General features: G+C 44.6%; 1 protein-coding gene across 4 annotated transcripts in view; it reads left to right on the top strand.

Moving 5' to 3' along the window:
* Nucleotides 1-21,950, top strand: part of NSMCE2 (NSE2 (MMS21) homolog, SMC5-SMC6 complex SUMO ligase) — a 213,477-nt gene extending 191,527 nt beyond the window's left edge. For 2 of the 4 annotated variants that reach the window (XM_080939389.1, XM_080939391.1), the window contains 4 exons: nucleotides 13,434-13,534; nucleotides 13,899-14,005; nucleotides 14,777-14,877; nucleotides 21,609-21,950. In XM_080939389.1, the coding sequence (XP_080795515.1) occupies nucleotides 13,434-13,534; nucleotides 13,899-14,005; nucleotides 14,777-14,877; nucleotides 21,609-21,643 (344 nt within the window). In that variant the 3' untranslated portion in view covers nucleotides 21,644-21,950. The remainder of the gene's footprint in view (nucleotides 1-13,433; nucleotides 13,535-13,898; nucleotides 14,006-14,776; nucleotides 14,878-21,608) is intronic. The other 2 variants (XM_080939390.1, XM_080939392.1) reach the window with 1 other exon arrangement.
* Nucleotides 21,951-26,204: the final 4,254 nt, after the last annotated feature.

The raw sequence follows: 26,204 nt of genomic DNA on the forward strand, positions 1-26,204 counted from the left end.
ACTGTGAAGTCCTGTGTCTTCCTGTGCATGAGAGGAAGGTTTCAAAGAGGCTGGGGGGGGGGGCAGAGAAGTATTAGGGACAAGGGCTTAGTTTAGGAAGATTCATCTGTGGGTCCTTTCATGAGTTCTTCAGTCATCCTCATATGCACCTTCCATCTTCCTTTTTTCTCCTTCTCCTTTTGCTCTCTGACTTTCATTTTATTTCTTCCATTCTAGCAGCCAAATCCCCCCCCCCGGGGGGGGGGTCTTGTTAGACTAACTTCAGACAGAGCCGTGCAAACTGAAGGCATAGTCTGTGGGTGTTACATTAGTTTAGGACGTCTGCCCTGATGACCTGGCCTTTTGGTCATCAGGAGCCAAGCTACTCTGTAGGTAGCTTTGCTGACATTACAGTGACAGTGTTGTCAAGCTTCAATAGATTTGTACTCTCAAGCTTTGACCTTTGAAATTGTCTTCCTGGGCTAGCCAATCCCAGCACTCTCAATGGCAAAAGCAGGCAGGACTTGGCTAAAAATATAAAAGTGAAAACTTTCTTCCATGATATAATTTGGGAGTTGATCTGGCTTTAGTAAGAAAAAGATGTAATTACATTGTTATACAATAAGGAAGTTGGAGTTTTTGTTTGGTGGTTTGTTTTGGTTTTACTTATTCTATTTATATTTTATGAGAGGCGGTTTTGAGACAACTGTACTATGTAGCCCAGGCTAACCTTGAACTCTTTTTTTTTTTAAGTGTATTTTAAATATGTATATATCTGGAGGTCGTAAAGGGACATTGGCTTCTCCTGGAACTGTAGTTAAGGATGGTTTTAAATCATCATGTGGGTTCTGGGTCCAACCTGGGTCATTTGTAAAAGCAACAAATGTTCTCAATGTTGACCCATCTCCCCAGCCTTTTGTCTTGAACTCTTGGTCTTCCTGCCTAGGCCTAGTGAATGCTGGGATTACAGGAATGTTTTTTGAAATAGTGTCTCATACAGTAGCCCAGTCTGACCTCAGACCCATAGCCCTCCTGCTTCGGCTTTCAGAGTGCTGGGTTATAGGTGTGAGCCACCACGTCTGACTCAAAAATCAGTCTTCACACTCTTTAGCAAAAAGGTATTAAAAAAGGAAACATGACATAAAGGGGGCTGGAGAGATGGCTAGTCACTTTTACATAGCACCTGGGTCCAATCCCAGCACCCACATGGCAGCTAACAACTATCCATAACCCCAGTGGCAGGGTTCCAGCACTCTCCAACCTCTGTGCACAGGCATGTGTGGGCATGCGCAAGGGCAGAGTAACAGCAATCACAGTAGCATTGTAAAGGAAATATAAGCATATATAGTTACTACTAAAGATCTGTGGTATTTCCCAAGTATTTCTGATGATGCTCGAGTAAATCTGGGATCTGCAAGGAAATGTGTGCCTGTCTTGCTAGCCTCAGAGCTGCACTGAACACTGGCAGATATGACTGGCTCTGCCACTGTCCTCCTCTTAACACAGCTTCTGCCCTTGCTGCCTGTTTCCTAAAATAGCCACCTTAAGGATTTCAACTCATCTTTCACTCTAAGAAGCTTTATAAAACAAACCATGGTATTAAGGCTAGCTGTATTCCCTTCTTGTTGGATAGAATCAGAAGGTGTGACCTTGTTGGAAGAAGTGTGTCCTTGGGGGTGGGCTTAGGTGTTCAGAAGTGCTTGCCCAAGTCAGCCATCTTCTTTGCTTTTACATCAGGATGTAGATCTCAACTGCTTCTCCAGCACCTTGCCTTCCACCATGCTCCCTCCCCACCATGATGATGATGACCCTGATTAAATACCTTTTCTTTGTGTCTCTTCACAGCAGCAGGGCAGAAACTAAGATGTGGGTAAATTGATTCATTCAAATAATTCATCCATTCAGTGATATGGATAAAACTTCAATGTACTATCTTATATCTTATAGGATAGAAAATAGTAGGGGTTCAGATATGTCATAACCTAGTCCTTCTAAAAATTAAAACACTTTTAATTTGTGTTTGTATTTTGTAAATACAAATTTGTAAAGTGGAGAGTTTATAGATCTTGGTTTCTTTTCTAAACAGTTTGATCTTTGGACTTTCTTTCATCCTGTTTCAGTTTGACAAATGGATGAATGTGACCACTGCCACCATCGCTCCTACCAGCCTCCTAACTATTTATTGCTTGGTCTTCTGAAGACTCCGGAGAAATTCGAGCAGTTGTCAATTGTCCTACTGATGGTCACATTTACAGTAATCATGTCATCTGCCCGTGGTGGACCACACGTTTCATATTTTCTTTATATTTTCCTCTGACATTTAATCTTTTTACATTTTTAATATTTTAATATGCATTTTCAAGTGCTTTGGAGTGGGACGGTCATATGCACTCCGTGGCATACATGTTGATGCCAGAGGACAACTTGTGGGGCTAGCTTGTGGGGCTAGCTCTCCTCTTCTACCAGGTTTCCAGGAATTGACTCAGATATTCAAGCTGTAGCCTCAAAAAGGAAAAAAGTTACAAGTTACTGAACTTGAGTCTTTGATTGGGGTAGGATTCAGGGTTAGAACACTTAGCTGGCTCTGCAAAGAACAAAAATCCTCAATCTGGAAACTGAAGAGATGGCTCAGTGGTTAAGAATGCAGACTTCTTTTGCAGGGCGCCCAGGGTTATTGCCCAGTGCCTGTATTGGGCAACTCAGAATCCCCTAAAACTCCAGTTCTAGGAGGGCTGATGATGCCCTCTTCTTGCACAAACCTACATATACATATGTACATAATTTAAAATAAATACTTTTTAAAAATTCTCAGTCTATCAATTATCCATTTTTGGTGCTTTTATACATGCTACTATCATTAAGTTTCTTCAGTTGGACTTTTCTCTACCTTGGTAAACTGAACAAGGTTAACGCAGTCAGCATAATTTTATGTTTCTCTGGATATGGATACTTTGGGGCAAAGGAAGAGAATCAGAATTTGTGTAAGTCCATACTCTAGTGTTGTTGACTTTGGGCATTTGATTCTGGCAGTGACTTGTCATGAGGAATGTATAGTGATAGACCTGGATAGTTATATGGCTCTCTGACAAGACCAAACTGATAGCCTCTAATGGCCTTCAGAATAAAGCTTATACTGTAAGTATAGCAGTCAGGAGCCACACTTTCAAGGCCCAGAGTATTCTGTCCAAATTTGCCACATTCTTTCCTTCACTATCTTTTCACACCATTTCCTGACATTCCTCAAGACTCAGTTCAAGTTTTCCCTTTGTGTGGTCCTGCAGAAGTACCCACTTTGTCAGTTCTCCACCAGGCTGTAGAGTCCGTTAGGGAGGGGCCTCTGCCTCCTTCATCCTCATGCTATCACCATGTCAGGAAAGAAGGCAGGAGCTGCATGAGGGTTCATGAAGGCCTGGCTGCTGGAGCAGGCGCTGCTTTCAGTACAGCTATGTGTAAACTGAGGCTCCTTAACCCCTGCAGAGATCAAACCCAGAGCCTCAGAATGCAAGGCAAGTGCTCATCACTTAGCCACATGCCCACAGACCCAAGAAGGCTCGATTTGTTGCTTGTTTTAAGGCAGGCCCATACTGTAGTACTGGCTTGCCTGGGACTCGCTATGTTACCCAAGCTGGCCTTGAAAGTGTGGGAGATCAGGGTTTTCTAGGCGCCAAGGCAGTACCTTGTCCTTTAGCACGATCTAGCTGAGGTAGAAAGAGCAGACTGGAAAAACGGGTGATAAAGATTGTTGTGTAGAGCAACAGCCTGTGAGGGGCTTGACTTGGGAGAGCAGCGCTGAGTGAGAGGAGGATGAGCTAGAACCGACAGTTTTAAAAGAGTAGATGACATCAGTGGGGTGTGTACTGTCCTCATACCTGCACTCGGTACTTACCAGCCTCTAATATAAGAACAGATAGAAAGATGAAGCTGTTTGTGGTGGTACATGCCTGCAGTCCCAACAGTCAGAAGGCTGAAGATCACAGTAAGCTTAGGACAATCCTGGGCTACAAATATATAGTAAGCAGGCAGCCAGTCTGAGCTACACAACAAGACTGTCTCCAAAACACAGTTAACTGTGAACCTAAAGGGGATTTCTTCCAGTCTTTCCTTTCAGTAGACTTTTCTGTAAAACTACATAAGGAATTTGAATGTGTACATTGGATTTCCTACTTTTGGTTGGTGATCTGGGGATTAGCACCACACCTCTCTTTTAAGAAGTACAAATACAAACACTATGTTTGGTGATGATTTTTGGTTCTTCCTGCCATGAGACAGCATAGCCAAGTCTCATCTGGATGTCTCCCCCCCCCCCACACACACACACACACATCCGTTAAATGCACTGGGTTTTGATGTTTTTTTGTTTTTTTGGTTTTTTTTTTTTTTTTAAAAAAAAAGCTCTGTTTGGACCATATTCAATAGATGAAAGCAAAATAATATAGGATACCAGCTAAGGACAAAATACCCATCAGTAGATACAATAGTAAATGGAAAGTACATAGTATTAAGATGTTGGCTCCTTACTCTCTTCCTGTAGGATAATCAACCATATGTCGAAAGAGCCAGGGAAGGAAAAGCAGGCAACAGATTAAAGATGTTGACAATGCTGTGTCAGCAATTTAAGGCTAATTTAAGCCTCCTTGTTGCCGAGGGCATGGAAAGGTTCGGTTTGTGTAGAACCCCAGGCCAGCTCATCTTGCAGGTTCTTTGGAATGACTTAACTGACCTTGTATATGTTGTAGGTACACACTCAGTGCTCACTTCATGAGAATTGGAGTTAATAAGCACTGTAATAGTCACTTGGTTTTTGCCAGGCACCATTCTGAGATCCTTTCGTAGTCAGGCATGATGTTCCACACCTGTAATGTCAGCATTTGAAATATGGAGGCAGGAGGATCAAGTTCAAGGTAGAGTCAGTGAGGTGGCTCAGCAGGTAAAGGCTCCTCCAGGCCTGATGACCTGAGTTCAATCCCCAGAGCCCACATGATGGAAGAAAAACAAATTCTACAAGTTGTCCTTTGACATACACACATACTGTGTGTGTGTGTGTGTGTGTGTGTGTGTGTGTGTGTGTGTGTGTGTGTGTGTGTGTATACATGTATATATACACAAACACAGTAAATCTAAAAACAAATGTAAGAATTCAAAGCTAGCCCTAACCCAGGCTACCTGAGACTATCTCATCACAAAAACTACATACCAGCAACACAAAAGCTTTTTCCATGCCCACTGCTTGTATAGTTCCATGAAATAAACACCACTGTTAGCCCATCTTATGGCTAAGGAAACTGAGGCAAAGAAAGTTGAGATAACCTGCAGAGGAGCACTACTAGCTAATTGATCAAGACAGGTCCAAGCAGGCTCTTTCCAGATCCCATGTTCTTAAGTACTGTAATTCTTGTTGCCTGGCATCCTTCCCACTTATCACACCTTCCTGGGGAGTGTGGCTTAGTCACCGTCTTCATGAGGTAGTTCACCTACACAGCTCTCCTCTCCTCAGCTCGAGGGATGCCTCAGTACAGGAGTGACAGAAGTATTTGTGCAAGGTCCCATCTTGTGACTATCCACAGGGAACCCTCAGGGTCTCTGATGAGACGCTGTGGTCCTATAAAAACCACATAAAGGAGGAAGTTAAAGCTAAAGGAGTGTGGTATGGAAGGCAAAGAAAGGCCATTGGCTACTGAGGACTGGGCGAGCTGGGGTAGGATGCGGTGGGTGGGTAGAGATGGCTTCCCCAATTCCAGAGAGCAGAGATGGCTATAGATTATGGCTATGTGCCGAGCAGGAGAGCTCATCAGTGTGCTGAGCTGAGTCGGTAGTACAGGAAACGCTCACTTTTGAGGACGGAGTAGAGTTGTGAACACCTGGGGATAAGAGGCATGGTGATGAACATCTATAATCCTAGCACTTGCAAAGTGGAGTCAGGGGAATTGTAAATTGGAGAATTGAATTGTATGGAAGTTCTGCTTCAAAACCAAAGCATGTATTCTTGTTGAAAGGTCTTTATCATTGAAGTTTATAAGGAAACCACTCTCCTGAGAGGCTCTCCCTGCTCTCTCTTGGGATCTGCTTTCCAGAGCTCTGCAGCTTTTACAAAGCCACGTGGCTCTGTGTGTGTGTGTTTGTGTGTGTGTGTGTGTGTGTGTGTGTGTGTGTGTGTGTGTGTGTGTGTGTGTCTGTGTGTCTGTGTGTGTGTCTGTGTGTGTGTGTCTGTGTGTGTGTGTGTCCTATAAGACTACACCCCATAAAAGGATCTCCCCACCATGTTTTTGGTCTTGGTTTTTGAGACAGAATTTCTTTGTGTAGCCTTGGCTGTCCTAAAACTAGCTCTGTGGATTGGGGTAGCCTCTAACTCACAGGCATCTACCTACCTCTACCCCCTGAATGCAAGAACTGAAGGCATATGCCACCACCACCCGGTTTAGGATTTTTATTTTTTCTAATATAAGGACAATGCCCGGTACACAGTGACAGTAGTGATAAAGGTAGTGGTAATGACTAGCCATGTGAAATGGCTGTGATCCCAGCACTCAGGAGGGTGGGGCAGAATAGAGAGGTGGAAAGTAGCCTGGGCAGTTTAGGAAGAAAGACCCTGTCTCAACAGTAATCTCATCATAATCATAATAGCAGTAACGAATGAAAGTTGCAGTGTTAGCATTCTATAGTATTATATATACAGATGTACAGATACCTGATAAATAGTTGTTGGATCCATCTTACATTATAGTTGTGCTAAATTTCATTGTGTTACCCTCTGTTTGCTGAATATTTTAGTTGAAATGTAGGTTATTTATTTTTTATTTTTTACATACATACTGACCAATTTTCCCTCCCCCTCTACCCCAGATCTACTCCTCCATTTCCCTTAAAAAAAAAAAAAAGGCAAGCATCCTAGGGTATCAATAGAACACGGCATAACACATTACAGTGAGTCCAGGAACACACCTTCATATCAATGCTGGACAAGGCAGCCCACTAGGAAGGAAAAAGTCCCAAGTGTAGACAGAGGGTTGGAGACACTTCCACTCCCACTGTTAGGAGTCCCACAAGAACACCAAGCTACACAGCCATTCACAGGGGAGGTTTGCCATCCTGTGAAAGTTATCACATATAGGAAATCCTCTGTTCCACGAGCCCTCTCTGAACATGGTGCACATTTTTATTCTGAAATGCTGTTCACACAGCAGGCACTGTGCTGACACAGAAAGTTTTGGAAGCCAGGACTAAGTTCTCTGCTGAAGGAAAATGTCAGCTTAGCCCACCAGTCCCAAGAAGAAATTGGGGTATAGAATTAGGTGCCCCAAAGTCATAGGAGGACCCTGATTCCCCCCACCACCACCACATAGTCATAACAGTTTCCCATTAGGATCTGAGGCTGAGTATCCAGGTAGTACCCGAAAGCCCTGGCATAGCTGGTACAAAGACAACCCATTGGAACTGCAAAGTGTCAGACTTAAATCAGTAAGCTTTGGGAGCCCCTACATCTGTGCACCAGCTCACCCTGTCTAAATATGCTGTCCCAGAATAGCACAGTGAGAATCCTAGCAGGCAGCAAATATTTGTATAGCATTTCTTGAGTACACTACTATTTTTGAGAGAAAAGTGCATTTAGAAAATGTTCAGACCTAATTGAAAAAGGACATAGCAATCAACATTTATTCCCCACTAGCTTAAAACTGTCTAACTAGTGGCCAAATTTGGGATGCCTGAAGACAGACAAGTGACTAATGCTAGGGTTGTGTGTGGCCAGAACCAAATGTATTTTGTGACCACAAGACCATGTCTGGATTCTCCTTTGTAATTACCACACTGCCTACTGTAATTGTAAAACTTATATTTACTTCCTGCCTTTGACATGTAGTCCAGGGTTTAGGGCTGCACCCAGACCTACAGTGAAGTTCTCTCTTATTTGATTACAATGTGTACAATTATTGAATGAGAGGGGGTGTGTGTGTCCACATCTGTTAAATATGCAACTACAATCTTGTGCGGAAATAGCTCCTGCCTTATTGGGTGAAGCACGTTACCAATCTAATGTTTATTGAACACTACTGTCTGCCAAGGACTGTTTTAGACTTTAGGAACCATAATAAGACCACAAAGGCCTTGTCTTCCTGGAGAAGATGAGGGTGTGGGAGGAGGAAAGAAGACATGTACAACTGCCGTGCACATAGGTGTTGTCCTCCGGGCACCTTACGGTGCTAGGCACCAGTGACTTCTTCAGCTTGGTACATCAGAAGAGGCCTCTCCAAGACGACAGTTTTTTTCTTTTTTCCTTTTTTTTTTTTAATTGGATATTCCCTGTATAACATTTTAAATGACAAGAAAGAGTAGAACAAGCCAAGGGCAAGAAAAATGTTCCCAGCAGATTAATGGAAGGACCCAGAGACAAGAAGGAATCTGCCATGCTTGCAAACAGACCAGGTGATGGGTGACCAATGTTAGTAGGTTGAAGTGTGGTGTGTGGCATGGCCCTCAGTACATGCCAGAAGAAACTGCAGCTATGTAGACAGAAGGTAGTCAGGGCTTGAAATGAGGTACAGTAGAGATCCAGCCAGAGGGCTGACATTGGGAATGTGGATGAGACCCAGAGTCAGAGAAGTTTCCAGTGGACTGGTGTGAGATGTGAAAGAAACAGTATTCAGCGCACATCCTGTGGCTTCAGCTTTGAGCAACTGGTAGTGAAGAGGATGAGAGAGACCAAAGGCCTCCGCTTTAGCAGTGGAAACTGACATCTCAGTCTGTGGAGTGCCCACCTCACTGTGGAGTGCCGTGTCCTGCCGTGTCCTCCAGGAAAGGTGGTTCACTGCTTAAAAGCATTTCTTGTTTTTACAGAGGATCTGAGCTTAGCTGACTCACAGCTGCCTATAACTCCAGCTCCAGGGACTCTGGTGTCCTCTTCTAGCCTCTGAGAACCCACATACACATGTGGCATACACTGACACATATCCAACAAGTAATAAACATATAACAAAATCCAGGGCTTAGGGATATAGCTTGCCTGCCTTGCAGAAAGCTCTGCACCACATACCCTAGACAAGGTGCATTCATAACCGTAATCACTCAGGAAATAGAAACAGTAAATCAAAAGTTCAGGGTCATTCTCAGCTACATAGTAAACCTGAGAGCATCCTTTAATATATAAGATCCTGTGCTGTATACTACCCTGTACAGCCTCCACTGCAGTCTTAGGTTTTGCAAGCTTCCCTCCTCAGCGTGGTGCTTGGTCCCTGAGCCCAGGCATCTAGATGTGGGGTAGGGGTTCCGAGAGCTGTCCATTGGTTAGACACAATGGTAGAGAGTTTGCATAGAGCACACACTTTGTTCTTCAGAGCTGAGAGCCAGGCAAGCAAGCGCTCTATCACTGAGCTAGATCCCCAACCCGTTTGTTGTTGTTTTTAGCACAGTCATCTCCAGGTTACTCACCATACCCAGTTTGGTGTAAATGCTATGAAAGAGGCACTGCACTTAGGGAGCAGTAACAAGAAACGGTCTGTGCATGCTCAGTACAGACAGTTGCTTCTCAAACATTTCCTATGTGTGCATGGTTTAGTTCATGTTTGCAGAACCCGGGAATGTGGGTACAGGGCATCTCATTTGCCTGCTGCTTCCATATGCGTAATCAGGGATGTTTGTGATTCTTTAATAAAGACTACATTGGCTTCATCTAGCTGCTCCTTCAAATACCATGGGGCTTAAAGTGGATTCTCGCCTATATACTAGACATAACAATATAGTCCGCCGTGGGTATTGTGTGAGTATTATAAAGTCACTGGAGCAGTCTTCAGTAAGTGAGCTATTCGTATGGAGACACCTTGGCAGTGGAGCACTGCACACTGTTCACAGTGCTCAGAGGATGCAGCTGGAGAACATGCACTGACATGCACCCTGCGGATGCCCTGGACACTTTTAAGCAAAATCTACACTTTGTCTGCCTCTTGGTGTTCTGGGATAGGTGAGACTTTGGGGAGCAGCTAACCCCACTTTTTAAATGTCTGTGGTTCTGGCAGATCTGTACCTTTCTCTCCAGCCTGCCTTTTACCACATGCACCATGCAGCTTTGTCCTCAAGATCAGGGAAAACACCGTAAATGATATGTATTGCCAGATGGACCTTCTGTGAGCACCTTGTAGAATCCCAGCATTAATGTCACTTTCTATAAATACAGGTGTAGGGTGAGGAAATGCTCTCTAGAGAAGTGCCAGTGTTGCACTCTTTCCCCTTTTAGACTCTCTCGGTCTGTGGGCTATTACTCACTGCTGGCGTTCACTTCTCTCTGTTACCTCCCTGTTTGTGATCTCTGCCATCTCTTAGCTCCCCACTCAGCCTCCTTAGCGGTTGACATTGCATCTGAGTTGTGCTTTCTTGCTTCCTCCACCTTTTGAAATTTAAAAATAGAAAATAACCAGCAAACCCACAGTTTTTCACATGGGCTGAACTCTGTTGATACATCTAACAGATTTTCCAGTAAATTCCACACTGTAATATTTATAGTCTGAAATATGTCATCAGTTCAGAATAAGCTCTGTAAGAAATGTACAAGGAGCTACTTTTGTTATGACTATCAGACACAAAATCAGAACTAGGAGTCAGCAGCCTTCAGGAGGAGACTTTGCAAAGTGGACCCCAGAGGCAGCATGGCTCCCAGCCTCCCTTACCTTCTTACATTGCCTGCCCAGTTTTCTGAGCCCTCTTTAAGGAGCTTCTTATACTGTGAATGCTAAGCCCAGGACTCAGAAAACATGCAGACCTCCATCAGTGTGAGCACTGTTTGCAGAAGCTCACACCTATCCCCGTATCACAGTAAACAGACATGTACCAAACATGTACAAAATATGTTATTGCTGACAGGTGTTTTAAACTTTTTGCAATTTTGCTTTGAAAATAAAGTAGCTGAAAATAACTGATTTTTCATTGTCTGTTATTGTCTAAGCAGTTATCTTTTGCATACTTTATTAAATAATAGTCATCCTGTATATTGATTCCAAATGAAATATTGTTAATTACTAAATAAATAATTACTAAGGATAAGTAAATAATATAATTTGTGGGTCTTTAACATAAATTGATTTTAACTCGACAGCTAGCTTGCTTAGACTAAAGTAGTGCCTTTGGCCAGAAGAAGCACGGCTGGCAGGGGCTGTGGGAGCATGTGCGCAGACAAACGCGGTTGAGCATCCCGGGGCTGTGGGAGCTTGTGCGCAGAAAAACACAGTTGAGCATCCCCCAGTTCAGATAGCTGAAGTCGGAAACGCTCCGAAATCTGAAACTTTGGAGTCATTGTGTTGACACTCAAAAAGATTTATGATTTTGAAATAATGAAAGGTTACTTTTCTAGATCCTGGAAAGGGGCTAAGATCACAGACACTGTAATGTATGTAGTTTCATGAGTTGTCTTTGGGAGTCCAGCATTTTTATTCTCACCTTTCTATGGAATGAGCACTGGCCTAAAGACATGGAATTGCCATACAGATGATAAAGAAAGGGTCCAATAAAGAAAGAGGACCCTCTAAAAGAGCAGTTGGGGAAGAATCTTGGCCTCCAGCCAGATTGCCTTGAACAAGAACTCCATTCCCTTGTCCTGCCTTAGTACTATCTCTCTGACAGACAGACAGACACCTGGTCTAAGGGGAGGCTCAAAGTAGTTTTATAACACAAAGTTTACAAAGCCCTCTGACCCTGTTGGGGTTTCTGTCTGACTGTCAAGAATTTTTCTCCCACACCTTGACAGGAAAGCAATTTTAGATCTATATTATCCTACCAACATGAAAGAAGGAAGAAAAGAGAGAAAAGGAGAAAAGAATAGGCCGTTAATAGACAATCGACAAGTATAGACTGAATATCTCTTATCCTTAATGCTTGAGACCACAGTATTTCTGGTTTGAGATTTTTAAAACATTTGCATATACATATGAGATATCTTGAGGTTAGGATACAAGCGTTAGATAGATGACCCTCCTCCCCAGAAAACAGCCACCTGAGCTGAAACAGACTCTGATTTCATACAGTATTTTCACTGTATCTATAAAGCAAAGTCTCACAGTGGCATTGTCCATGTTTGATGTCTTGTCATTATGCAAAATGTTGTAAGATTTAGAATATTGCAGATTTCAGACTTACAGGTTAGGGAGACTCAGCCTGTAACCTGTCTTCAGAAAAAAGCTCAGCCTTATCATCCCATTGAGAAGTCACCTGTCACCTGTTTTCCTCAGTAAAGAGAGGGTGTAACACAGTGAGAGGAAGGACATTTTAAAAGCAAATGGCTGTTCACAGCCTCACATCACTGTGCAGCTCTCGGTGCAGGCTAGGAGCTGAGGTACCCCCGGTCAGCTGCCTTCATAGCAGAAATCTTGGCCTTTTCATGTGAGCTCCTTGAGATTCCCCAACATGGTATTGTGAAGAATTAGATGCCAGAAAGATACTTAAATCTAGCTGTCTCTAGAAGCTGCCTTCTATGAAACCAAACATTTAAGATATTTACAAACCCCCTCCCCCCAAAAATGACACCATTCTCTGGTTTATTCTGGGAAATATAGTTACTTTTAAATTTTAAAATTTTATTTATATGAACTGGGTATGGTGGCTCACACCTAGGCTGTTACAAAGAGAAACCCTGTCTTTTAAAAAAAATAAGGTGGGGCTCAGTAGTTAAGAGCACTGGCTGCTCTTCCAGAGGTCCTGGGTTCAACTCCCAGCAACCACATGGTAGCTCACAACTGTCTGTAACTCCGGTTCCAGGGCTTCTGACACCCTCACACTAACATACATACAGACAAAACACCAATGTACATTTTAAAGATAAATAAAAATAGTATGTATATTGACATACAGTGGGGGTGTTACTATTATCTTTAAATACCACAATAAGTCTGGTTTTTAAATTCCTCAGTCTTAATATCTACTGTGGTAAATACTGATATGTACAACCCATAATTGTAAAAAGTTCCTGGAGTCCTCAGTAATATCTAAGACCTCAAAGAAGTTCAAAGCATATGCTCCAAAGTGACTGTTTCTGTACTGCCCACAAGAAGGCCTTGTCTACAGATGGTTTCTTGAGGCGGGAGCTTTGTTTGTTTGTTTGTTTGTTTTCTCCATTTGTCTTGATACCAAAGCAATGAAACAGGGCACCTTGCTAGCCGAAAGCCTGTGACTGGACCCAGAAGAGACCAGTTCCTCTGATTTCTTCAACCACATCATTTGTTACCAAGCAGTATTCTCTTGCGAAATAATTACCTGAACATTGTAAAATCTTATTTTACTGCCCTGGGGCCTTGGGTTCCTTATCAAAAGTAGACAGAACTGGGGACCCCTTGGGATTCAATGAAAAACAGAAGACTTGACCTGCATCCATCCAAGTGCCTATCTAGTTCGGGGACTGAGGTCAGATGGGTCCTGAGGAACTTCCTGCCCTTTCTTCTTCTCCCTGGCATACTGCTCACCAGCCCCCTTTCTTCCTGTAGATGGTATTCATGCAGACAGAGAGAATGATGGGACAGAAGGAATTGATGAAGATATGATTGTGACCCAGAGCCAAACCAATTTCATCTGCCCCATAACACAGGTATGGCTTCCTCTTTCCCCTCAAAGAAAATGAAGTTAGGTTAGTTTCACAGAGACAGAAGGGTTCCCTGTTTGCTTTCTGATATCCCACTGGGAGGGAGGAAGCAAAGAAAAGTGATGAGATCAGACTGTATACTTGGGAAGTTTGTGGCTAAAAGCACTTTCATTTTACTCATATACTTTAGGACCTGGGGAAAAGTTACAGCCCAGAGACCAAGTAAAGCTGCATCTCCTGTAGCCCCGAATTTCCTGAATGCAAGCTGATACTTACAGCCATGTCGGCCAGAAGTTAGCCTCTAGGGGAACTAGGAAGTGTGTTATTTCAGGTTATTATTCCTGAAAGCCTGTTGTCTCCATAATCATAGTTGGAAATGAAGAAGCCAGTGAAAAATAAAGTGTGTGGTCACACCTACGAAGAGGAAGCCATTGTTCGCATGATCGAATCCAAGCATAAGAGGAAGAAGAAGGCCTGGTAAGTGGGTGCTGGGGGACCAGCGCCCTGGTGGTCCTCAGTACATACCAGTGCAAGCCACTCATACTCTTCCCGAGTTGTGGATCTGCCCAGACAATCAACAGGAAGCTGGCCATCTGGGAAGAGCAGTGTCAGAAGACACTAAAGGCACTACACCATCCACGCAGAAGGAAGAGACCGGGTGGGACCATAGTATTAGATTACAGGACTAGAGGACTTGTGATGTTTGCAAGGTAGATAGCCAGGGGCTAGCTCAGTTCATAGAGAGCTTATCTGCCACACAGAAAGTCTTGCTTTCAGTCCAAGGCGGCACACAGTGAGGCAAAGACAGGAGGCCATCCTCAACCACACCGAGAATTTGAGGACAGCCTGGGCTACATGAGATGAACACACACTTTCTCTCTCTCTCTCTCTCTCTCTCTCTCTCTCTCTCTCTCTCTCTGTCTGTCTGTCTGTCTTACACGCACACAAAACTGAGGTCAACAGAACTGTGATCTGAGATATACCCTTTTTCAATGTCTACTTAACCAAGAGGAAATTACTTTATTCTTTGCTTTCTGCAACAGGGCTTTGGTTTAAAAATAAACATTCTAAGACAAGAATTCATATCCAGTGGTCTTGGTGAGGAAGACTGCATTATCACAGAAATGCTTTTATTTAATAATGCAAATAACTTCCCAAATGGTTTCAGTTAATCCATGGCTAACTCACCAATGAGAATTTTTTTAACTCCAAATCTTCCATCCCTTCTCTCCCTACCTCCAACCCCAGGAACATGGTTCTGTGCCTGTGCCGAGAGTCCTCAGTGGGCCACACTGAAGCTGACTGGGTTTGGCATCTCCTGAACTCTTATCGCAGGAATGGAATGGCAGGTGTGACCGTTCTCAGGCTGATAGCAGCCCCTTTGATGTGTGCTTTGCTTCTGCATCATCCAGACCAAGAACTGGAATTCCCCTCCCCTCCCCATGTGGGTGTGGGCTGAGAGATAGCAACTGAAGACTAGAGCTAGAGCTCCTTGTATTTACTCTAGAAGACAACTGGGTTTGCAGCCATTGGCTACTACAAATGTAAACCATGAGTTCACTTCTATCTGTTTTGCATTTTCTCCTTAGAGTCCAAATACTGTGTTTCCCTAATGACCTTGACATTTTACCAACAGACATCATTTTGTTTCTGGACTTCCAAGCTTTCCTTCTCTGCTAACTTTTCCCTGTGTTTCTTCTCTGACAAATCAGACAGGGTCAACATAATTGCTAAGAGAGCCTCTCAGTTCACTGTCTCTGGCAGCTCCTCTTTCTGACAGTGTGTGGTACTCTCCTGAAGTGGGGTGGAAAGGGCAGGGACTAATACAACCGTGTTTCAGTTTCCTACCAGCAGTCCCAGGTCTGTGCAGGGTGTCCCCACATGAGACACCTCATCAAACACAGCTCTGACTTTCTAATGCCCATTGCCTATTTCGAACTACACACAGTACTGGCAGGCATTTCTGTGGCACTTGTCATCCAAGGAAGCCTCCTCTCCCTGCCATGCTTCTCCAACGTGGGGGCAGATACCTGAAAATGTTCACAGACTAATAATAACCAATAAGTCTTAGGGAGGAGGCTAGAGGTTTACAAAGATAACATTGTTATCAGGCCTTAAGAAATAAAGATGCCAGAGAATGGTGAAGGGCTTTAGGAGCCAGGCCTCTTGAAGTTCTGCATTGGAACCTCTTTTTACTAGGTCAAATTTCCCCCCTTCTTCTTTTCACGTGTATGTGTGTATGATGTGTTTGTATGATGTTTTCATGTTGCATGAGTGTACTTGTGAATATACCCATATGCATACACATGTGCTCATACATGTAGAAACCCAGTGTTGTCAGGATCTTCCTTGATTAGAGGTAAGATCTTGCAAAAACTCAAGCTCTCAGATGAGGCTAGTCTCACCAGGTAACGTGTCCTTCAGAGATCCCTGTCTCTGCCTTCTGAGGCTCACATTATAGGTGGGGCACCACAGGCTCCAGGGATCTGACATCTGGCCCTCTTATTTGCACAGCAAACACTTTAACCACTGCACCGTTTCCCCAGTTCCCTCACCTAATGCATTATTTATACAGCCCGGAGTATAGTGCTATATAAAATAGGTATATAAGCTAAGCATCTACTAATAATAAATTGTAAAGACTTATTCAAAGACAGTTCTTCAACAATTATATTTTACTGTTTATTAAAGATGAGGGTAAATTTACGTACTAATGAGTGAATATGCTTAATTTTGTATAAAGAATTAAATATCAACTGAATATGGGATGCTGAAGGATAGCGTACCTTCAGTGTTTTTCAGTTGATTGAAACATTTGATTTTCGAGTTGTCAATGCGAAGAATACCTTAAATATATAGTACAAAAGGACAGAACTGTCTTTACAGTTATTTTAGAAACTATTGGGCTTTTATCCTAACCCCAAGCCAATATGAAACCTAAGTCAGTAACTCACCGGAATTTCTAAAATCAAACATTCTACTATATTACATTGCAAAGATACAGTGATTTACTACAGTCTAAGGAATGACAGGAAGAAAATACTGTCTTCTCTACCATCAAACCATTGTTTCCATACAAGCAGGAACCATGTACAGGAGTTTATAAGGTACGGTTGTCTCGGATCTAAAAGAGGTGTAGCCGCAGTCCCAGTGTAGAAATGCCCACCGTGTGTGCTGGGGTGGAGAGCTGCAGAGAAGGGTGTGGTGCCCCACGGGGAGTGTGGGCAGCAGGGAGAGGACCCAAGCTCCCCGCATGTGTGTTCTGTACAGAGAGTGAGCACACACGGGAGGCAAGGTGTTTGCAGGTGCCCAACAGAAGGTGGCAGCTGAGGAGGGGCAGGGGCAAGATGACTGCTAATTCTGATGAGTGTCCAGAAGCAGCTGCTATCCGTCGTTGGTCTAGGGGGTGTGGAAGAGAGGGAAGTGGCCAGCAGGAGTTCTGGGAGTCTGAGATCACAGCAGTACAGCCACTTGAAAACAGCAGAGGTACAGGCCAATGGCTTTGCCCTTAGAAGGTGACGGCTGTGCCAGCCTTGAGGATTGTGTAGCTCTGCGTATAGAGGTGGGCAACTCTCACTGGCACAGCTCTGTAGAGGCAAGCAAGACAGCCTTGGCCCTGCATAAGCTCTCCTCACCATGAAGCTTCAGCATTCAACTCAGAGCCTGTTGCAGTCAGCTCCAAGCTTCTTGTTGAGCAGGTACTGCATTCAAGGTAGAAGACCCTATGGGAAGCAGCCTAAACCACACCCAGTCACATCGCCAGTGTCAAATACAAAGCACACATGGAAGCAGACTAGACTCAGAGCTTACTCCATGGGTTTCTGATTCAGTATGAAGCAGTGTCATTTCCCATGAAGCACTGCTTAAAAAATGTGTGTGACACATCCTGTTAGAGAACTGTTTCTTTCTCCTGTTCCAATTATGTTATGTTACTTGAGTCCCAGGCACACAGTGTTACTGGGTACCATCTGAGCTTTCCCAGCATGCTTCAGACCCTGGAGACTCTCCACTGGATTGAGGTGGAATGTGGGAGCTTTTCACCCCAAGTAAACAGAGTCATTTCCTAAAATAGAGCTCTTAATCATAAAGCTGTTATCTCACAAATAAAGCTGCCTGCTGATTTTCATGTTAATGAACTATGGCTGATTTCCCCCAGCCCATTGTCTTGTGTTTCTGGATCTTTAACAGGCATTCAAAGCAGATGAAGTGAAAAGATGTGTGTGACATCAAAGCACGTCACTTACCAACAAATAACTGAACTGAACCTCTCAGCCCGGTTCTTTATGTAATCTAATGTGGAGATTCCAGGGACCCTGGAGCTAATGGGGAATTCCTTCCAGATCTATACTAGCCCGTTCCTTGGCCGTGGAGAAGACAGTTCAGTGATTCTTAAGCTCTTGGGCCCCAAAATTCACACAAAAGTACCAAGTGTGAGAGTTCACTTGTAATCCCCAGCACTGGGAGGGGGAGGGGGATGAAAGACAGGCAGGTCCCAGAGACTCACTGGCTGGCCGGCCTAGTGGATATTTAGCAAGTTCTAGGCCAGTGAAAGAGTCGCTCCAAAATTAGTAAGTAAGTGTGATGGTACCTAAGGAGGACAGCGAAGGATGCCCTCTGTCCTCGGAGTTCTACAGCACCTACACATACACACGGCTGTGTATGCACATGGCAGAAGCAGAGACCTGACGGAAAGCTTGCTGCTGTCAGTGTGGACACACAGCTGTGGGGCCCTTCCAGCAAACAGTCATCACGCTTACCTCACTGCTTTGACACATCACCCTGGACTTGGAGGGCATGGGATAAAGTCACTGTCTGCATGTAGGTATGTCAGGAATCTCTCTGCCCAACTCTAATGCCAGAGGCATCTGTACAGCTGCCTCCTGGAGCTTATCGGTATTCTGGGACCCTCTGCACCCTGAGACCTTCCCTTAAATTTGCTCCGCACTGCTTAGGAATGCTCTGCCCTGTGGCTGACCCAGGCACAGGACCAGCCTCTCCTTCCAGGCCTGTGCGTCTGAGCCCTTCCTGGGGATGATTTGATGATGTTGAAGGTGTTGCCACACCTTACTTGCTCACCAGGATGTCCTGGGGATTATGGCCTAATGCTTGGGTAGTGTTGTTTCTTAGAGCAGGAATGCCCTGATTCAAGCCTGTGGCATCATGGCCTTTTTTATCCTTTTTAATTTAAAAACGTGTTTGTTTCTGTGGGGTGGGGTGGGAAACAAGGCTGTGGCCTGGTTCCTGTGCAGCCTCTCCTCCAGGAAGTCTCCCCAGAGACTCACTGATGCTTTTCAGTGTTATGCTCAGTCTGTCCCTTGTTGAGGAGACAGGACTGGTTAACCGTGGCCGTCAGCAGCCTTGATTCCCACTGTACCAGGGCCTGCAGACAGGCAAGAGCTCCACCTTCATCTGTTTGCACTCACTTGGACAGTGTCAGCACTAGGACATAACCACTAGGTCTTTGCCACTCTTTTGGAGGTGGTCTCACTGTATAGCCCAGACTAGCCTAGAACTTTCTCTGTAGCTCAGTCTCGCCTCAGCCTCCCAGGTCCTGGGGTTATAGGCACACACTACTTGTCTTGACTCTTCCCTTTTTCAGTTTGTATCTTCGTGGTCAGGTCAGGTCACCTCGTTCCCCTCAGATACTTGATTTATATCCCTGTCCCCAGAGCCTGTCTCTGCATGACACAGACCTCACTGGGCTCCGTCCCATCAAGAGGAGTGTGGGCGCCTCCTCTGCAGCCCAGTGGTGTGGTTAATTCCGTCAGCCATTCTCAGAATGCCCTCATTTACTGACTAAAGCCACTGATGTCATCAGGAAGTCCTCCCCCCTAGTTCTCCACTTCCCTCTCCACTGCTTATTCACTGTCTGGCAGATGGAGGTAGACATGGTTCTCAGGAGTCCCCTGCACCCAAGGCCTGGTAGTCAGAAACAGGGCTAAATGCTTGCCTTTCAGGGAAGTTCACGCCAGAAACCTTCTGTTCTGCATTTCCATGTCAGGGAAGCCTAAAGGATTACAGTCTCCATTTCTAAGCCCTGAATGTGTGCAGGTCTTCATGTTCTCATGTTAGGGATTTCAGAGTACTCCGGTCAGGCTGGGGTGGGCAGGTGAGACTGCACAGCAAGACTTCAGGAAGAAGGAAGGAAGGAGGGGTGAAGGGAAGGAGAGGAGAGCTCATGTGCCTGAATACACAAGATAAATTTAGCCTTTCAAAATGAATTCCTGTACTCAAGCTTGCTTTGTTGCACATGGGCTGTGCACTGTCCCGGGAAAGCCCCTGTGCTGTAAACACTCCTTGACCCCCAAGATCAAAGCCAGAGACACCCCCTTTTTTCTACCTTGTCCTGCATTTCCTAGGACTAGGTTCCCTGCCCTAGGCCTTTATCCTTTCCCCTGTGTTTGCTGTGCCCTTTGAAGAGCTGTCTCCAGTCGTGGGTCAGAGCCATGTTTGTACTGAGGGTTATGTGAATAGAACCTAGCCCAGAGCTGACCACACAGAAGACTGTGAATGCAAGAATGGTGTGTGTGTACACAGGACAGATAACTTAAAACTCCCCAGGAGAACGGTGACCTAGGAGATGGTGAAGTCAAGGAACACGATAGAGCACTGTGGGGCCCGTTGTCTGTGCAATGAGACCCTGCCCCATTTTATAGCATGGAAGCCCAGGCTCAGAAAGTTTATCTCAGCCACCAGATAAGGGTTGAGAGATTTCAAGACCTGCATGAGCTTGACTCCAAACACTGGGCACTTAGCCCTGCCCAGACCTTGTTCACAATAAAAAGAAATCAGGTGATTCAGTCCAAACACTCCCTCAAATGAGATGGCTAACTGAGCGAGGCCTTGAGTTCCACCCTGTCCTGGTGATTCACATTGTTAATTCACTCACCTTGGGCTTCTGGCCAGTGCCCAGTAGCACTCAGTGTCTCCACTGAGCGGTCAGTGGCCTTCAGAGGGCTAGTGGTCCCTTCCCATCACAGCACAGTGCCTGCAGTTGTCCACTGCTTGGCTCTGCCCTCTTCTTTGTGTTCACTTGCCTTTCATTCATAGGTCTGCAGGTCCCTTGTCCCAGTGTGTGCTGAAGCCTGTCTCTGCCACTCAGGCAGACTGCCTGGCCCTTCCTGTACTTCTGTGGGACCCCAACTATTTCCTCTGCTTCACCCTTTGCCCTTTAGCCTTTTGTCCTCTATAAGTAGCTAGAGTGTGTTTTTAAAAAGACACTGAATTTAATCCTATCTCTACCTATAAAACTTCCAGAGAGGGGGTGTGTTTTCATATTTAAAATGATTCCCAGGGCTAAGGAAGTAACTTGGTAGAGTTTTAGCCCATCATGCTTAAAGCCCTGGGTTTGACACACACACATACCCAGCCCCAGCACAGCATAAAATCAGGTGTTGGTGGTGTGTGCCTGTAATCCTAGCACTGAAGTAATGGAATCAACAGGTAGTTCATCTCCAGATACATAGTCACTTGAAAGACAACCTGGGCTACATGAGACCGTGACTCAGAACAAAATAAAAAGACAATAACAAAATAATAATTCAGAGGGTCACCTTGGCCCTGGCCTCACCTCCTTTGCTCTCACTGCAAAGCACCTGGCCAAGCCTTCTGGGCAGCCTAGACCACATGCAAGCCTGTCTCCCCATCCCTTCCCTGCCCCCACCCCATGTTTCCTCTGTCCTGCATTGCTTCACTGCTAATGTGGCATGGTATTTGGCTACTTGGTGACTGCCTGCCTCCCGTTAGAAAGCAAGCCCCTAGTGTAGGTGCTGGTCCTGCATTGCTTGCTTTCCCAGCCCCAAACCAAGCTGCCTTTGGCGGGAAAATGGGTATGTGTGCATGACTCTGGGTTTGAGAGGGGTTTGGCTTTGTTCTTGGATTTTTGGTGCTGTTGTTGTTGTGTTGTTGTTGCTGCTGCTGCTGCTGCTGTTGTTTTGAGTTTTTGTCTTGTTTTGTTTTGTTTTGGGGGTTTTTGTAAAGTGTTCTCATCCCAGTGCCTGGCTGAGAGGAGGTAATGCTTAAGGCATGGCAGTGGGATGGGCTGATGGTCTGCTTTTTGTTTGTTTTTTCCCCCTCACAGTTGCCCAAAAATTGGCTGTAGTCACACAGACATGAGAAGGTCAGATCTCATTCCAGATGAAGCCCTGAGAAGGGCAATTGAGAGCCACAACAAGAAGAACAAACGCCACTCCGAGTAGGACCAAGCCGCCTGCCCACAGGGATGTCAGTAGCCTACCTCGCCGCAGCCACCAGAGTGAGGGTCCGCAGCAATAGGCCTGGTGGAGCAAGACTGTTTGCAGTTACCCTTGACAGCTAATTGTAATCGAAAGCAGTTTTTAAGTTACCCAATAAAAACACAAATACATTATATTCTTTATTTTCAAATGCTCTGAAATTTTAAATAAAGCTTTTATAATACTCAGCATGGTCCTGTCTGTACTCTCCCAGTGTGTAAAGGGTTCCCAGGGTGCAAATCGCTCAGGCTCTCTCTCTCTCTAGTGTTCTTCCTCCCTCCCTCTCTCCCTTATACTTCTAAATAGTTTTTAATAGTTCAACTGAAAAGTGTCTCTGGAGTGATAATTAAGATAAAAAAGCAGAGACCTCTCCCAGCCGAGCAGCCGTTTCTGTAAGGGAAGCAAATGGCAGTATCTGGTTATACAGCAAAGCCAGTGGACACCTCTGTTTACTTGTAATGGTTGACTTTGCTGGGTACGAGAATGCAGAAATGGTTTTCTGAGTGGGGTAGAATGCCCCAGGAAGGAGGGCCTCAGGTATCACATAGGATGCTCCCAGCAGATGACTTCATCCTCTGGGTCCTGTGTCCACAGCACATGGTGTCTTCAGCAACAGGGACTTAACCTTCAACTTCTGGGGACAACCAAGGGCAATGACAATAGCCTATAGTGTCCTCATAGCCTAAGAATTCAAAAGCTTTCTTATACCTGATGTTGTGATCTTCTTAGATAGCTTATGGCTTTTGTGGGAAGCATTTTTAGCCCAGATATAAATTTTTCATTTAAACTATATATGTATACACAGACTTACATGTATTTTTAGGTAGAGAGAGGAGGGCAAAAGAATTGTAAAAGCCAGATCACACCAATTTGTTGTGATTGCATTTCCTACACCCATGAAGTCTCACCAAGGTGGCTGCCTAAACAAGACCTGAATAAGGTTGACACTAACAGACATGTTAACATGGAAGGGGGAGAGCTCAAGAGGCCTCAACGCTAGACAAAAAAAAAAAAAAAAAAAAAAAAAAAAATCAAGAAATCTACTCAATAAAGAATAATAAGAGTAGGAGAAATAGTCTTCCCTGGGACGAGTCCCCCGGTTGTCTAATACCAACTGGTATCATACACATATAGTTAATAATACATGAACTAAGTGCATTGTACTTACAGACTCATGAGTACATATACACACACAAGTATATTATATCATAAATATAGAAGTCTTGAATTCGAGAAAAGACAATGCAGGGGTACATGGAAAGGATTTAAGGGAGGAGAGGAAATGGTATAATTGTATTTTATTTAAAAAATATTTATAGAGGAGATCCTGTCCCAGCCCTGTAGTCCAACAGTGATCAGCAAGGGACCTGTACTTAACTGTCTTGCCGAGATCTGGGCTCGGGATACACATGAGTGATCCCAGGAGACAGGAAATTTGCTGCTAAAGACCAGCCTAGGCTGCATAGCAAGAGTCTTGAAAGCATAAATGAGAGACATTCAGACTCTTCACTCTGATTGCATAGAGTGCTAATCTGCTGACTCCACAGAAACCTCTTTATCAATCAGATTGCTTAATTGAGCCAAGGGAAGCACACACTGACTGTACCAGGGAACCAAGAATAATGAACAGTGACTGACATTTATTGAGTACCGACTGTGTACCAAGCCCTAATCCTTTATGTATATATCAACTGCAATAATCTAATGAATAGCCACTGTTCCCAGTTTCCAGCACCAAGATGCAAAGTCACTGTCAAAGAGTGTCCACTCAGAGCCAGGCGCAGTGCTGGCACTCAGGAGACAGAGGTGAAAGCGAATCTCTATTAGTTCAAGACCAGCCTCTTCTACAGAGTTCCGCGACAGCCAGGGCTACACAGAGAAACCCTGTCTCAAAAAAAAAAAAAAAAAAAAATGGTGGCAGCCCAGAGGGGCTGAATGAGGTCTGCACTCCTCATGCCCCTATCTTCCTTAAATATTTACTTAGTGTCTGAAGATATTTTCACAGGAAGAAAGACTGGGGGTGGGGGAGATAGTGGAGAGAGAAATGAAGTATGATGACACACGTATGAACATTCCATGATTTTGCATCCTGATAAGAGATCAATAAATAAAAATATCCAAAGCTACATTTAAAAGTAAAACCTCTGTAAATAAATGAGTGCACGTGTGAAAATAAGCCTGATTAAAAAGCACACTGTAAAGGTGTGGGTTCCTCAAGGGCAGGCCCGGAACCCAGAACCTGCTTTTGCATTTAAAAGCGTGTCTGACTGGCAGCAGCTAACATTTAATGCCTTTTCTTAGGATTCAAAATAAGTAAAGACATTCCATTTTCTGCAAGCTGAGAGATTGAGAGTTTCCTAATAGTCTTTATCTGAATCAGGCTTTCCTGAGGAAAGGATTATGTTTAAGGCAGAGCAAACACACTTCTCTTGGAATGTGGACCTTTCATGCAATACTGGGTTTAACAGATAGGAGCCAGCACAGGAGGCTTGCCCAAAATTTGATTTTCATCTTCCCAGTTCTTTCCAGAGAGAATTCTGGTATATTGCTACAGATACTTTGTCAGCCTGGGGGAAATGCTAAATAACACCATTTATTTAATACTTTCTCTGTGAACAGGGGCAGTAGTATATATCCTGGCAAGAGTTCAGCATTTCCAGTTGTGGATGTAGAATTTACACTGGTCTCTCTGTCTCTGTCTGCCCCACCCCCACCCCGGTTTCACAATGTAGCTTTGGCTGGACTTGAACTTGCAGACTTCCTCCAGAGAGTTGGAAGCCTCTGTCTTCAATGCATCACATCACTGGAGGCTGATTTTCTTTGAACTGGAACAAACCATCCTCTACCTCCAGAGCCATCATCAGCCAGTATCTCCCTCTTCTCCCTCACTGTGGTTTCTGAAACCAGCACCCCAACCCCCACCCCCAGGCTTGTGCCCTCAAGATATTGTCCTATCTGTTCTGTACAGACTACCAATTCAGGCCCTCCATCCTTGCCTCTCACATGACATTCATCAGCCTTCCACTGTCTCCTGACTCTAATCTTGCCCCACCCATGTTGGTCTTGTGAATCCCCATTGGATACTGGCATATCTGCATCTTCTTCCTGCAGATCAGCTGCTCTCCAGCTCTATTGTGCTCCCAACATTCCAGCTCCCCCCCCCCCTACTGTAGATTCTTTTAAGGGGCATGGGGCGTGCACTTGTGTGTGTGTGTGTGTGTGTGTGTGTGTGTATTAACCCTCAATACTCCTTCCCCACTAACATGCACAGGGAACCTAGAGCAAATCGATTCACTGTACAGATTTTCCATATACACTGAAGATTTGACATCTCCCTAACTTCTTTTTAACAGCTCTAAGGATCTGTGTCATACTTACAATGGGTCAGTCGTCTGATACCTCAGGCCTTTTTGAAGGAAAGCAGGCTAACAGGGACTCTAGTATTGTACGTTTGAAGCAGATGTGTTCATTGAATCCTTGCTCTAGGTCTGGTACGGCACTTAAATTCCTTCTTCTGAAGGGCTTAGCTGGAGCAGACACTAAAGCAATCAGACTCCAGCAGCACAGTGGTAGTGCCTACCATGTTCAAAATCCTACATCTGATCCCCAGCAGGAGTAAAGGTGGAATGTAGGGAGGAGGGCTGAGCATGGAGCTCACCTGACAACACTCTCCGCCATACCAGGATCTAGGCTCTGTCTCCAGCCAGCCGAGTATACCTCTTGTGACAGTGCACGCTTGTGATCCCAGAACTTAGGAGGTTCAGAAGTCCAAGACAAATTCTAGTTTTATACTGAGTTTGAGACCAGCCAGGTCTATATGAAACCCTGCCTCAAAAGGAAATAAAACAATCTTCCCTGCTTCTTTTATTCTGATTGCTTAGTTTTTGTTTTATATGGTTTTGTTTGTTTTGTTCATGACAGGGTTTCCCTGTGTGACCCTGGCAGTCCTGGAATTCTTTCTGTAGACAAGTTGGCATCAAACTCAAACCACCTGCCTCTGCCTCCCGAATACTGGAATCAAGATGCTACCACAGCCCAGCTGTTTTTTTTTGTTTCAGTAGTTTGGGTTTGTTTGTTTGCTTGCTTGCTTTTACAGAATGAAGTAACAACCTGACAGGCTCTTCTGTGCTCCTAATGTCATTTAGGAAGCTGGAACTGAGACCCAGGGGACAGCTTCATCATTCAGCAGATGGCAGAGCATCCAGAACTCAAGATAGGAACTACTTACTAGTGGGGACTAATTTCCCGAACATATCCAGAACTGGTGGGAAGTTTGTCTATTTGTTTGAATCCGTGTCTCCTAACTCAGTCTGGCCTTGAATGACCTTGAACTCACCATACCCAGTTATATAGGGCCACTGAGCTACATTCCCAGCCTCAGAATTGGCTTTAAAACCAAAACTAGTACAGTTTTCAAGGAAGCGACTTGGGTCATCTTTTGT

This window comes from Micromys minutus (assembly GCF_963924665.1).
Source record: "Micromys minutus genome assembly, chromosome: 27".
NCBI lineage: Eukaryota > Metazoa > Chordata > Mammalia > Rodentia > Muridae > Micromys > Micromys minutus.